Source organism: Diabrotica virgifera, chromosome 10 (assembly GCF_917563875.1).
Source record: "Diabrotica virgifera virgifera chromosome 10, PGI_DIABVI_V3a".
NCBI lineage: Eukaryota > Metazoa > Arthropoda > Insecta > Coleoptera > Chrysomelidae > Diabrotica > Diabrotica virgifera.
The window spans coordinates 110,255,425-110,270,771 of NC_065452.1; the positions used below are offsets into that span (position 1 = coordinate 110,255,425).

The following is a 15,347-nucleotide window of genomic DNA, read 5'->3' on the forward strand; positions in this document are numbered from 1 at the left end:
GTATAGTAACACTAGCTGGTTCTTTATTAATATCAATATCAATTTTGTGACAATAAACAATCACAATAAAACACTAATAAACAATATTATTACGATATGTGCCTGTTATTACACTATGAGAAAAACCACAAAGCAAATAGTGAATCAAAAACGTTGTCTGAATTTAAAATAGTTATAATAAAAATAATTCGAATTTTAAACCGATGATCGGTGGCGTATCCATAAAATAAAGTTGCTTTTGGATAGCATAATATTATTTGCAATAATGATGGATCGCGTCTCGGAATAAGAATATTACGCCTGCGACAATTACACTGGTCTGTCATGTGCTAGCGGGAACGTCTATACGTCGACCAAAAAATTCCCTAATTACATTAGTTGTTGGTGCTCTGTAGGGTGATATAAGGATAATATTCGGAACTTCTCGATTCAAAAATTCAAGTAAGTTATGTCACACAATAATCATTTTCAAAATGGACTCAAAAACTTTATTTAATAAATATTGTGTCTGGAGGTTATCATACACTATTTGTATAAAAATATATTTCGTTTTGGTGATTCATTTAATGATCTTATTTTTGTTTACATACAGTATTTTCGTAAATAAATAACAATATGCAAATATTCAATATCAGGTTGTTGAATAATTTTTAGATAGTTGAATAAACATTTTTGATTACAAAACATTGATTTATTAATAATTAAGTCATATTTAACAATTGTTAAGAACGCTCTCTTTTATTTTTTCTTTCATCTTTTTTTGTTTTTGCAACTTTAGTCGAAAATAATAAGGGCATATTTAGAAAAATTATCAATAAAGACATTAAAATTAGTTGTATCTTTCCATATAATATATTTTATTCTTGATTTTTAGTAAAGTTGTTTTTTTTTCTAATGATTATTGAGTAAATAGAGAGATATATTTCTTAGTTTATTTTACATAAATGCTTGATATTTCGTGACCTCAGTTTCCTCTTCTCAGTTTGGAATTCCTGGATGAATACAACATGTTTAAGCTTATGCGTTATTCTATAGCTACAGGGTTGGGATGAAGTATAGAACCAAGTAAATATCTCTAAAACGAAAAAGACGATTTAGTCCTTGGGCCTACCATTAAAAAATTACCTCCCTCATGAAACTTTTTTTATTCAGTTATTCATGTCGAGTCGGACAACTTTGCTATTTCGGAAAATTTTCAGGAGGGAGCCAATTCGTAAATATAGAGGTTTCTAAACTTTGGAGTGTCCGACAACTGGAGTACCCTTAAAAATTTGTCGGAAAATATTACCAGTAAATTGGAAGCATTTTTATCAAACAATCCTGAAAAAAATCATCTATGATTCCACAGTGCTGCCCATATAGCTAGGGGGGGAGGGGGAGGGTTAATGCATTATACAGAGTCAGAAAATTTATACCCTCACAGCTGATTTTTGGAGGATTGTTGGATAAAAATATTTACAATTAACTGGTAATATTGTACGACAATTTTTAAGGTTACTCCAGTTGTCGAACGCAGCAAAGTTTAGAAACCTCTTCTCATCATTCTCTTTGCCTTATCCCTATGCGGAGTCGGCTTCCCTAATTACATTTCTCCACACAATTCTATCTTGGGCCATATCAATGTTAATCCCCTTTACCAATATGTACTGCCTTATTTGGTCTTCCTCTCCTACTCCTTCCAGGAATCTGCACTTCAGCTATTCTTCGTATTGGGTAATTAACGTCTCGACGTTGAACATGACCAAACCATCTTAACCTATGCTCTCTCATTTTGGCATCAATTGGTGCCACACCTAGACTTCCCCTAATATACTCATTTCTAATTTTATCCATCTTTGTCACTCCACTCATCCATCTAAGCATTCTCATTTCTGCCACATGCATTCGTTGTTCCTCTTTCTTTTTCACTGCCCAACATTCAGTTCCGTACGTCATAGCCGGTCTTATGGCTGTTTTATAGAATTTTCCCTTCAGCTTCATTGAAATTTTTCTGTCACACAACACACCACTCGCTTCTTTTCACTTCATCCATCCAGCCCTAATTCTACTGCATGCATCTCCATCTATTTCACCATTACTCTGTAATACCGATCCTAGGTACTTAAAACTATTGCTTTTCACAATCATTGCACCATCCAAAGATACCATTTTATTTGTAGTAACTCCATCTTTAAATGAACATTCCAAATACTCTGTTTTTGTCCTACTAAGTTTTAAACCTTTATCCTCCAGAGCTTGTCTCCACTGTTCCAGTTTGTGTTTTAAGTCTCTTTCACTATTTCCTACTAACACTACATCATCAGCATACATTAGGCACCATGGAATGCTACCCTGTAGTTTCGATGTTATCTGGTCGAAAACTAATGAGAATAAATACGGACTAAGCACCGAGCCTTGGTGCAATCCTACTTTCAGAAGAAATTTATCAGTCTCTCCCACACTCCTTTCTCCTTTCTCCTTTCTTATTGAGTACCCACCACAGAATCTCTCGAGGAACTCTATCATATGCTTTCTCAAGATCAACGAATACCATATGAGCGTTGGTCTCTTTATTCCTATATTTTTCCATCAGTTGACTTACAATGAAAATTGTATCTGTTTTTGATCTGCCCTGCATAAAACCAAAATGATTATCGGATATTTCGGTTTCTTCACGTATCCGTCTATCAATTACTCTTTCCCATATTTTCATGGTGTGGCTAAGTAGTTTTATAGCCCTGTAGTTTGTACATTGTTGTATGTCTCCCTTGTTTTTGTAGACAGGTACTAATATACTGCTTCTCCATTCGTCTGGCATTTGTCCAACTTCCATAATTCTATTAAATAGACCTGCTAGCCAACTTATTCCTGTCTCTCCCAATGCTCTCCATACTTCCCCAGGAATATCATCTGGCCCGATTGCTTTTCCTTTCTTTATTTTTTGAAGCGCTTGAGCCACTTCCTCGTTTGTTATTCTGGTAACCATTGCTGTTACTGTCTCCGTTAACTCCACAGGCTGCCTGTCAAATTCTTCATTTAATAAACTGTCAAAATACTTTCTCCATCTCTTTTTGACATCCTTTTGTGAATTAGTATTTTGTTATTTTCATCTCGAATACATCTAATCTGATTAAAATGTCTTGCTTTCTTTGCTCTCTGTTTGGCTATTTTATATATCTTTGCTTCGCCTTCCCTGGTATCAAGTTGATCGTATAGGTTTGAATACGCTTCTGCTTTAGCTTTTGCTACTGCTACTTTCACTTCCTTTTTGGCGACCATATAGTTTTGAAGATCTATGTCCAATCTGGTTTCTTGCCACTTTTTATATAATTTTCCCTTCTCTTTTATTTTTCCTTGTACTTCATTTGACCACCACCAAGTCTGTTTATCCTCAAACTTCTTTCCTGATGTTTTCCCAAGTATTTCAATAGCCGTCTCTGTAATAATATTGGCCATTTTTCTCCAAATTGTGTTAGAGCTTCCTTTCATGTTCCAACACATTTTTTCTACTATTCTTTCCCTGAATAGACCTTCTTTCTCATCTTTTAACATCCACCACTTGATTTTTTGTGGTCCTCTCTGATATTTTGTTTAGTTTCGCTTTTTATTTCGATGTCCAGAACAAGCAGCTTATGTTGTTGGCTTAATGTCTCACTGACTATTATCTTGCAGTCCTTGCATTCACGTATGTCTTCTTTCCTTATCATGAAGTAGTCTATTTGGGATTGATGTTGTCCACTTTTGTAGGTAATAAGTTGAGTTTCTCTCTTTTTAAGGAATGTGTTAACAATCGCCATATCCAATGCTGTTGCTAATTCAAGCATGTCATCTCCAGCTTCATTTCTAGTTCCAAAGCCTAATCCCCCATGTATTGTTTCATATCCTGTCTTGGTTTGGCCCACATGTGCATTGAAATCACCTCCTATTATAACTCTCTCCTCTGCTGGAATATCACTCAGTACGTCTCCTAATTGGTCATAGAAAGCTCTTCTTTCATTCTCACCCAGACCTGTTTGAGGAGCATACACACACACACACACAACATTCAATACCTCTTTATCAATTACTAGAGTTTAGAAACTCTATATTTACGAAACGCCCTCATCCCGAAAATTTTCCGAAATAGAAAAGTTGTCTGACTTGACATGAATAACTGAATAAAAAAAGTCTCATGAGGAAGGTAATAATTTTTTTTAATCGTGGGCCCAATATCTAATATTAATGAAATTTTGTATGCAACTACAATGACACATTCTTCTGCTTTTGGCATTATAACTCTGGATGGTTCTTTGCCTGTCTGGCTATATCCTTCCATTCAGATCTCTCTTGTGCCCTTTTCCCACATTGTCATACATTCAGGGCGGCCGCTGAGATGTTGGCCGCCCGTGTGCTACTTAATATTTGCCGCCCCCTTACAACACTTTAGAAATATGTACATACTAATATTTAAAGAAATGTGCAGAAGATGCATAACAATAATAAGTTGTAAATAGATAAATACTATTTGAGACATAAATACAACAATTTGAGTAATATCCATGATCCAACGCCCATTATATGTATATTGTATATCCTAATTTAAACTTCCATTTAATTAAAATAAACCGTGAATAATATAACATAAACACATAAAGAAACTAAAAACAAACTTTTCTGGCTTCCGTTTCGGGAAAAATTTTGACAATGTCTTTGTTTTTAATATCCAATGTCGCACACACTTCATGTTCGATAGATAACATTGCTAAAGCAGAAAGTCTATCTTGCTTCATTGAAAATCGCAAATAATTTTTAATAATTTTAAGTTTTGAAACGACCGCTCACCCTTAGCTACAGTAAAGGGTGGAGTTAGGAATATACGTACGATTATAGTTAAGTTTGGAAATGTTGATATAATATTATTTCGTAAATGTATTCAAGAATATTACCAGGACGTTTTTCTGCGGTAAAATATGGTTGAATAGCTTTAATTTCTTTATATAATTCGGTTGCACTAATGTCAGTCCCCGAGCTGTTTATGTCTGTAGTAAGGGCTTTATACACTTTCTCACAATTGAATATGTTTATCCATTGAATTTCCAAATTCATATCCCTTTTGTTATCATTTTGCAATTCTTCTAAAGCATCATATATTTTACTTATCTGGGTTTTTAAAGGTGCGATTACATCGATCAGACTCTCCCATCGCATGTCCAACAATGCTTTTAATGTCCACTTTGGAAGGTGCTTTAATAAAATTTTCCTTCAAATATTCGAAGAAGAAAAAAATACATATAGTTCCTGTACCTACAGTATTAAAAAATTCCACCCACTCAAAACTTAATTTTACTGCATCATTCACCACCAGATTTAAACTATGTGCAGAAAAGGGAATAAAAAATGATCGAGGATATTTCTCTCGAGGATTTTCTGCAATCCAATGTGTCTACCACGCATATTGGCTCCATTATCGTGTCCACGCATATTATCCATAATATTTAGTTTTAATTCTTCAAGTTTATTCTCTATATATTAAAGAGACCTTGTCCAGTTACGTCAGTTTCAGGAGAAAAAATATCGGAACTGGCGTTGAAGTTGAAACACACCTTACTACAATAATTTATTGTTATTCTCAAAACTTAATTTTACTGCATCATTCACCACCAGATTTAAACTATGTGCAGAAAAGGGAATAAAAAATGATCGAGGATATTTCTCTCGAGGATTTTCTGCAATCCAATGTGTCTACCACGCATATTGGCTCCATTATCGTGTCCACGCATATTATCCATAATATTTAGTTTTAATTCTTCAAGTTTATTCTCTATATATTAAAGAGACCTTGTCCAGTTACGTCAGTTTCAGGAGAAAAAATATCGGAACTGGCGTTGAAGTTGAAACACACCTTACTACAATAATTTATTGTTATTTATTTGTTCTACGTGCGTTATATCTGGGCTAGAATCTAATATAATAGAAAAATATTTAGATTCGCGAAAAAAAGCACTATAAATGTTAAATGAAGCGCATTTTAGTATTATCAGGTAATAATAATAATAATTATTGTTTGGAATATTAGACTTTAGAATTAGAATTATCTGAAACATTACTATTTAATTATTTGAACTTATTTGCGTTTTAAAAAAGTAGTATCCTCAGTGGCCTGCTTTTGGCCGCCCCTATTGTTGGCCGCCTGTGTGCGATGCACACTTTGCACACATGGTAGCGGCGGCCCTGTATACATTCTTAGTTTTCAGGTCGTCTTGCATATTATCCAACCACCTCCTTCCTTTTTTTGCCTTCCTATCGACTTGCATTGTAATATTTTCTTTGTTGTTTTTGTATCTTCTTGGCTCTGGTCATCTCTCATCCATGACAGTCTTTGACTATGACAATGACTCATAACGCATCTAATGCCATATTTTTTATTACTACTTTACTTCTGGTTTCATTGGAAATACTCTCAACTTATTTAATTTAAATGAAACAATCTGTATATTTGTGCAGACTTCAAAAAGCTGGTTATTCCTCAGTCAAATATACCATTTTTGGTAGAAGAGATTTGTTAAAATAAGAAATCACATTAAAGTTAAAGAATAGTTGCATTTATTTCCCAATACCAATAGGAATAATAATTTATAAAAGTCGCTTTAAGTGTTCAAAATTCTCGCTTCACAACTTCACAATGTGTAAACCTATTAATTTATTTACTAGTCTAATACTAAGAGTAAAAAAGTAAATTCGTGTCTTATGTTTTTTTTGTATTCAAACAATGTCATAAGAAATAAACGAGTACTATATAGTGTATATATAGACCGGGCTGTATCGCCGCCCCCGCTAGCGAAATTATTCCGATTCGATTTTTTTTGCACAAACTTACTACTTACTCAAAAGAGGTCCTTATAACATATCCACAGGGTGCCGGGCGGTGCCGTGGTCAAAAAATTGTTTAAACAATGTTTTTAAACAAATTCACAAAAATAATTTTGTCATTTCGAACATTTTTTTTAGATAAATTGGGTCATTCTGAGCAAAAAAGGTCTCCTGTCATTTTTTTCTAAAATTGATTGTTGTCGAGTTATATGCGATTAAAAATGCGAAAATGGCCATTTTCAAGGCTTAATAACTGGATTAAAAATTATTATTATGACATTCAAAAAGTGACCAAATCAATTTTCAAACCCCTTCTTCAAGGTCCTGAAGAGACTTTTCTGATTATTTTATTACAAAGCTGTTATTTTTAATAATTAACAGTTAGCGCTATAGTCCAGGATTTATCGTCGCCCCGTTAGTGAAATTATTATGATTCGATTTTTTTGCACAGCCTTACTCAAAGGTCCTTATAACATATCCACAGGGTGCCGGGCGGTGCCGTGGTCGAAAAATTGTTTAAACAATTTCTTTAAACAAATTCACAAAAATAATTTTTTCACTTCGAACAATTTTTTTAGATAATTTGGGACATTCTGAGCAAAAAGGTATCTTGTGATTTTTCTCTAAAATTGATTGCTAAAATGGCCATATAACTCGACAACAATCAATTTTAGAGAAAAATCACAAGAGACCTTTTTTGCTCAGAATAACCCAAATTATCTAAAAAAAAATCGTTCGGCACCGCCCGGCACCCTGTGGATGTGTTATAAGGATCTGTTTTTGAGTAAGTTTGTACAAAAAAATCTAATCGAAATAGTTTCGCTAACGGGGGCGACGATACAGTTAGACTATAGCTCTAATTGTTAGTAATTAAAAATAGCAGCTTTGTAATAAAATAATGAAAAAAATCGCTTCAGGACCTTGAAGAAGTTGTTTGAAACTTAATTTGGTCACTTTTTGAATTCCATAATAATAATTTTTGATCGAGTTATTAAGCCTTGAAAATGGCTATTTTTGCATTTGTCAAATTTTTAATCGCATATAACTCGACAACAATCAATTTTAGAGAAAAATGATAAGAGACCTTTTTGCTCAGAATTATTTAAAAAAATATTATTCGAAATGAAAAAATTATTTTTGTGAATTTGTTTAAAAAGAATTGTTTAAACAATTTTTCGACCACGGCACCGCCCGGAACCCTGTGGATATGTTATACGGACCTCTTTTTGAGTAAGTTTGTGCAAAAAAAATCGAATCGGAATAATTTTGCTAGCGGGGGTGATGATACAGCCCGGTCTAATACTAGGTAACTGTTGACCGACCAATTCATAGTAATAAGTTGTAGAATAAAATGGTTAACGTAAGTGAAAGAGGTCGTATTGAAACCATTATCGGTTATGAAACAGTTAAATATTTTGATGGAAATTGTCCAAAATAGGCTTATGGAAATTATTTTTTAAATAGACATTTTTTATAGGCTGTTTTTCATAGACGGAAATTTGACTGGAGACAAGTGCCAAATGATCAAATTATTCTTGCATTTGTCCAGAATGACCAGTTACCACAAAAATTTTGGTTTTAAAAAGATGGAGCACTTCCTCACTATTATCGACGAGTTAGAAATTTTTTGAATGCAAATTTTCCAAATCGATGGACTGGAGGTAAAATATTGACCTGCTCGTTCTCTGTACCTTAATCCGTTAGCTTTTTCTTTGGAGTTATCTAAAATCACATGTTTACATTAGGTGATCAATATGTTTGCAGGATTCTTTTAAAATAACAGGTTCTTTTAAAAGTTAAGGGTATTTCCAGTGAAATCGGAAGTAGAGTAGTAGCAAAACATATGGTGTCAGATGCATTATATGTCATTGTACTTGCATGCGAAGTTCCACGAATAACGTCTTTTTGTTTCAAATATTGATTAGTAGGTTGCATACTTTATCTCAACCCTGTATTTAACACTTCTGTTTGTACTATAATCGAATCATGGTATTTGACACCTCCTTTTACTTTATTTAAAAAGCCTTTAATAATAATGAATATGTTTTAAATAAATATTATACAGTGAACCTTATACAGTGCGCTGGAATAAGTGTTACCCCCCCCTTATTAACGTATTTATTTTTAGCACATAAGCAAAACGCTCGGACAGGTCGATTTTTAAAATAATCATGGTATATTATAGCGTCAATGTTTCGAACTTTACGCGATCCCTCTTCAGGTGACAGCCATAATTTTGATTTTTTTAAATGGTAAAGTCCATCATGTGATACCTCATTTGAAAGCTTTTGAAATACTGATTACAAAAAGGTATAATACTTTAATCCTTTTTAATTTCGGTCGAATTCTTTTTAAAAAAGGAAAAGGATTAAAAGGTTTAAAAAAGAAAAAAATTTTTTCCTCGTGAATTATTTTTAAACGCATTTATTTTTTTTGAATTCTGAGAAAACTAATAAGTATTTTTGAAAAATTTAAAAGCAGAATGAAAGATTACATTATTACCGAGGGCTGAAAGTTCCTTAGAATAAACAAAAATTTTCTTTTGAATGATAATATATTTGAAATTAAAAATCAGACTAAATTTTCTCTTTTGTTCACCCCTGTGACTTATTAAAATAAACATTATAGAAGTTCTCAGGGACTTTTGACCCTCGATAATACTGTAATATTTCATTCTGCGTTTAAATTTTTCTAAAACACTTATTAGTTTTCTCAGGATTCGAAAAAAAAATAATGCATTTAAAAATAATTCGACCGAAATTTTGCGCCTACGCTCTCAAAAAGGATTAAAGTATTATACCTTTTTGTAATCAGTATTTCAAAAGCTTTCAAAATGAGGTGTCAGATGATGTACTTTTCCATTTAAAAAACTCAAAGTTATTCCTGTCACCTGAAGAGGGTTAGCGTAAAGTTCGAAACATTGATGCTATAATATACTATAATTGTTTTAAACATCGACCTATCCGAGCGTTTTTCTTATGTGCTACAAAAAATAAGTTAATAAGGGGGGGGGGAACACTTATTCCAGCGCACTGTATAAAACGGAAATCTATGGTAGTTAACAAATCTGACATAGACAGGACTCACTTGGGACTCAGGACTCAGGACTTAGACCCTAGTTATAGTTCTTGGGCCCACATATAAATTTATTATTTATGACCACACCGTCGAAACTTTTTGTACTTGTTATTTGGGTGGAGTCGGACAAATTTGGAGCTTGGCGCATTATGGTAGTGGGGCGTTTGTCTGTCAAGCTGTCACGAAGTTGTCAATTTTATGCAAGAAAAATGTATAACCACATTGGTCATTTTATTTTAATCAATGGTTTTTATCATATAAAGAGCGAAAACAATTTTGTCGGACAAAATAATAAATTTATTTTTACCACATAGCTAATTTTAACAGAATCTACCATAAAACCTTTTTACAATAATGTGGCAACCTTGGCGGACAATTTTCACGGGGCTTATGCGCAGTCAGATGCGCCGAAAATGTCAATTTCCTGGAATATTTTTATTTACAACCACTTTTCCGACAAAAGTAGTAGGTTACAAATTATATTCTTAAACAAAAAATGTAATCGTCTGACAAAAATGTTGGGGCAAACGAACAGAAAACTTAATTATTTTAGGTTATCAACTTCCTTAAGAGGAGGTAATGTCAAAAAAAATTTTAAAGCAGTTTTTCTCGGTTACTTTTGAATCGATTTAGCTGAAAATTGGTACACACACTAAGTACAACATTTAAAAGGGCGTGACGTAGAGTTGTACCGAAAATTTTCCAAAAAAATTTCCGACAAGAGGGAAAATTTTGGAAAAATTTTGATCTGAAAATTTGTGTACATACTCCTTGAACAATGACAAACATCGCTCTGTAGTTTTTTTCTCGAATTAAAAAAAAAAAAATTCCGACAAGAGGAAAATTTTCGGAAAATGTTTTGATAATTTTGGACCCATTATTTTTGTCCGACAAGTGATCCAATATGACAAATGTAAAAAAAACAGTACAAAATAAAAATGACATCTGTGGTAATAAATAAAAAAATACCAGGAAATTGACATCTTCGACGCATCCGACTGCGCATATGCCCCGTGAAAATTGTCCGACAAGGTTACCACATTATTGTAAAAAGGTTTTATGGTAGATTCTGTTAAAGTTAGCCATGTGGTAATAAATTTATAATTTTCATAAATTTGACATATTTAGCGTGTCCGACGCGTCATATGGCCCAATATTTTTGTCCAACAAAATTGTTTTTGCTGTTTATATGATAAAAACCATTGATTAAAATAAAATGAACAATGTAGTTATAAATTTTTTTCTTGCATAAAATTGACAACTTCGTGACAGCTTGACAGACAAACGCCCCACTACCATAATGCGCCAAGCTCCAAATTTGTCCGACTCCACCCAAATAACTACACTACACAAAAAAGGACCTACTACCAGATGTGAAAACTACCGCACACTGTCACTAATAACACATGCTAGTAAAATCTTGTTGCATATCATCAAAAACAGATTAAAAACCTATCTACATTAGGTACCAAATACCTCAGGAACAAGCGGGGTTTGTAAATGGTAAAGGTACAAGGGAACAAATCCTGAACCTGAGACAACTCATTCAAAAGTCTAGAGAATTTCAAGTACCTATGATTATATGCTGGCATTTGATTATGTAAGCTGGATAAATCTGTGGTCAATTTTAATAGAAATGGGCGCACCAATGCACCTGGTGATACTTATTAAAAATCTGTACCAGTCTAATACAGCGACAGTACGACTAGATCAGAAGTTCTCAAACCAATTCAAGACCGAGAGAGGTGTTAGACAAGGATGCGTGTTGTCACCTGACTTAATTAATATTTATGGTGAACATGTCATGAGGATGGTTTTAGAAGGATGGGCCGGTGGAGTAACAGTAGCTGGTAGGAAAATCTCCAATTTAAGATTGGCTGATGACACTACACTTATAGCAGCAAATGAACAAGAAATGTTTGATCTTCTGCGAAGAGTTGAGTACGAAAGCAATAAAGTTGGTCTGAAAATCAATAAAGCTAAGACAAAAATAATGGTGGTCGACAGATTCACTATTCAACTGACTAACATATTACAGGAATACCAGATAGTAAACACCTTTGTCTATCTCGGGTCTAGTATAACTAACGATGGTAACTGTGAATCCGAAGTTCGGAGACGTATTGGTATGGCAAAAAATGCGATGAGTCGCCTAACTAAAGCTTGGAAAGACAGATCTATCTCTCAAAATATCAAAATGAGACTGGTGAATGCCCTTGTATTCTCAATATTTCTATACGGAGCAGAGACTTGGACTCTTCGCGCATGCGAGCGCCAAAAAATTGATGCCTTTGAGATGTGATGCTGGAGAAGAATGCTGCGCATACCTTGGACAGCTCATAGGACAAACGTTTCCATTCTAAACCAACTCAATACTAAAAAAAAGGCTGCCCACAATATGTCTGCAACGAATTCTGCAATTCTTTGGTCACGTGGTTCGCAGAGGTGACGACAGTTTGGAGAGATTAATTGTTTCTGGAAACGTTCCAGGAAGAAGATCAAGAGGACGATCACCAACTAGATGGTCTGACCAAACAAAGCATTCAGGTGGAAACTCATTCTGCGAAGCTCTTAGAGCAGCTGAAGATAGAGACCAATGGAGGAACATTGTTAGGAATATTGGAAGAAATCACGATCCTCAGTAATGGGGAAACGACAGGAGAGAGAGACCCAAGTAACAAGTACAAAAAGTTTCGACGGTGTGCTCATAAATAATAATTTTATTTGTGGGCCCAAGGGCTATTAGATATTTACATTACAGTATAAAGGATAGCAAGAAATTTCAAGAAAGTGTTGTCAATCCGAAGAAACCAAAATGTACCTCAACCTTGCACAATAATCATTTTGGAACGGGTCAATAAATTTAAGTATCTGGGATGTTGGATCGACAGCAACCTAAATCCTGATCTAGAAATATCGAGAATAGAACAGGCCAGAAAATCTTTCGAAAAAATCAAAAGGCTGCTATGTGCTTCTCGAATAAAACTCGAAATTCGACTACGTTTATTAAAATGCTACGTTTGGTCGACTCTTCTCTATACGTTGAGACATGGATCTTTAAAATATCAACCGTAAATATACTCAGTGACATTAGAAGTGTTATACCCAGCAGGGATCATTTCTTAAACTTAATTTTTTGGCAGCACAATGACTACATTTAAAGCATGCTATGATAACAATATCAATGTTTGATCTTTTATACTTTTTGTAAAAATAAAGTTTTATCTTCAAATTTTTTTGTGAAAAGACCAATTTATGAAGACCGGTTGGCACAGAAATTTTTAGTTACTATTCCTCGGTCTAATTGTATTCAGTGCAAGGGTATGCCTAGAGTTCGAAGACACCAAAATTACCACCATTTTAGCGATTTTGACAGGGGTAGAATTATTGCCTATAGAGCAGGCCTGTCCAACATAATTTTGTGGAGGGCCGGATTTGTAATTTTGTAACTGTAGCGGGCCGACTGACTATTGGATGGATGGATGTGCGCAGTGTTGCCACAGGTCTTGGACAAAATTTCAGTAGGCTGCTGCTAATTTTCAGGTAGAATCCATCAAATTGCGGTAGATTTTTTTAGGTAGAAATCGTCAAATTTCGGTAGTCTTTATTTTTTGCTTTTTTTGCTATTACATTGCAAAAAAGTGATACTTTAAGTATGGGCAGCAAGTATTGAAAGATAAACTACCTTTTTTTAGTAAAAAACAGTAACTTAAGTAGATAAGTAGGTTAAATAGGAAGTAGGTACTTATAATATAAGTACCTAGAAAAAAAAAGTAAATAAGTTGGATATCTTTATTTCAAATACCTAGGTATTTTTTATATACAAACAAAAGAAAATCAATAAATAACAAATTGAAATCAATGAAATATTTAACAAAAAAACAACAGTTAATAAAAATATACAAGAATATTTTCTACGTCCCTACGTTATTATGGAAGAAAACCTTAGTTTTACTTATCACTCTAAAAACCTTATTACTAATGAGATGTTTGACATTTTTTCTGTTTGCACAGTGTATCTATGTCAGCTGGTATTTTAGAAGTAGCTATGCGCAGAATGCCTGTCAGATGATTGTCTGATAAAGATGATCTCGTTTTCGATTTATTATATTTCATGCGAGAAAAGAGCTGCTCGCAAATATATGTACTACCAAATAAAGATATTTGTTGAAGAGCTAATTTGCTAAGGTTTGGGTATTGGTTCCGATTAATATATTTTTTATAAAACTCAATTAATCCGTTCGGAAGGCAACTTTGATATGCCGTTTTTAGAAGAGAGTCACTTTGCAGTTCAATCAATTCCATCTGTAAGTTCAGCACAGCACCATCAATTTCAATTTCAAACGGATTTTGGAACACTTTCATGTTAGGAATTTGTAATTTGAAGTCTACGAATCTCTCTTCAAACTCATTCCTCAATCTTTGCAACAATGACACGTACTTGGCTAAGTCCAACATTTCTTGATTTCTGGCAGATAGAGTCTCCCAATGAACTAACTGTTTTTGTTCCAGTTGTTTTTCTAACAATACGAGCTTCTTTGTGAAAGCTTGAATGTGTTCATATAACTGCGTGCATAATTGATCTTTTCCTTGCAGTTTTAAGTTAAGATCACAGAGGTACTTAGTAATGTCAACCAGGAAGGCCAGATCAGCCAACCACTGCTCATCAGTTAGGAAATCAATTTCTTGACCTTTGTTTTCAAGAAAAATCTTTACTTCGTCGAGCAACGAATAGAATCGTTTAAGTGTGGATGCTCTACTGAGCCAGCGAACGCTACTGAAGTACACGATGTCTTCGTGATCTGAACCGACATCAGACAGAAAAGCCTGGAACTGTCTGTGATTCAGTCCTCTTGCACGTACAAAATTAACTGTCTGCACTACTTTATCCATCACGTGTTTCAATTCAAGTACTTTTGCACACAGCTGTTCTTGATGAATAATACAATGATGCTGTATGATTGTATGTGTGACGTTCTTGCGCATTAAAGCTGCAAAACCACTTGTTCTTCCTGTCATTGCTGGCGCACCGTCTGTAGTCAATCCGCAAAGATTTTCGATTCGTAGTTCATATTTTTCTATGCAACTCTTTACTTCTTCGTAGATATCTTTTCCGGTGGTTGTATATTTCATTGAACGCAAATCAAGCAATTCCTCGATCACGGTATAGTCTTCTGTTACCCCTCTTACAAAAACTGCCAACTGTGCGGTATCTGATACATCAGTACTTTCGTCGAGTGCGAAACTGTAAAAACACATTTCTTAAATTGCGTTTTTAAAGACGATTCAATATCTTTGGTCATGTCATCAATTCTTCTTGCTATGGTTTGATGTGACAAGCTTATATTTTTAACTATGCTTCTTGCTCCGGACACGCTACCGATGCAAACATCTCCAAGCATTCTTTGACAAATTCTCCGTCTGATAGGGGTTTGCTTCGC

At 34.1% G+C, this 15,347-nt stretch overlaps 2 protein-coding genes across 3 annotated transcripts in view; one reads left to right on the forward strand and one right to left on the reverse strand.

Moving 5' to 3' along the window:
* The first annotated feature begins 273 nt into the window (after positions 1-273).
* Positions 274-15,347, forward strand: part of LOC126893316 (rhodopsin, GQ-coupled) — a 241,914-nt gene continuing 226,840 nt past the window's right edge. The window contains exon 1 of one of the 2 annotated variants that reach the window (XM_050663359.1): positions 274-441. The gene's annotated coding sequence lies outside the window, so the exon portion shown is untranslated. The remainder of the gene's footprint in view (positions 442-15,347) is intronic. The other variant, XM_050663357.1, reaches the window with a different exon arrangement.
* Positions 13,885-14,799, reverse strand: LOC126893136 (general transcription factor II-I repeat domain-containing protein 2A-like). The gene has a single exon (XM_050663086.1). The coding sequence runs from the start codon at positions 14,797-14,799 to the stop codon at positions 13,885-13,887; it is 915 nt and encodes a 304-aa protein (XP_050519043.1).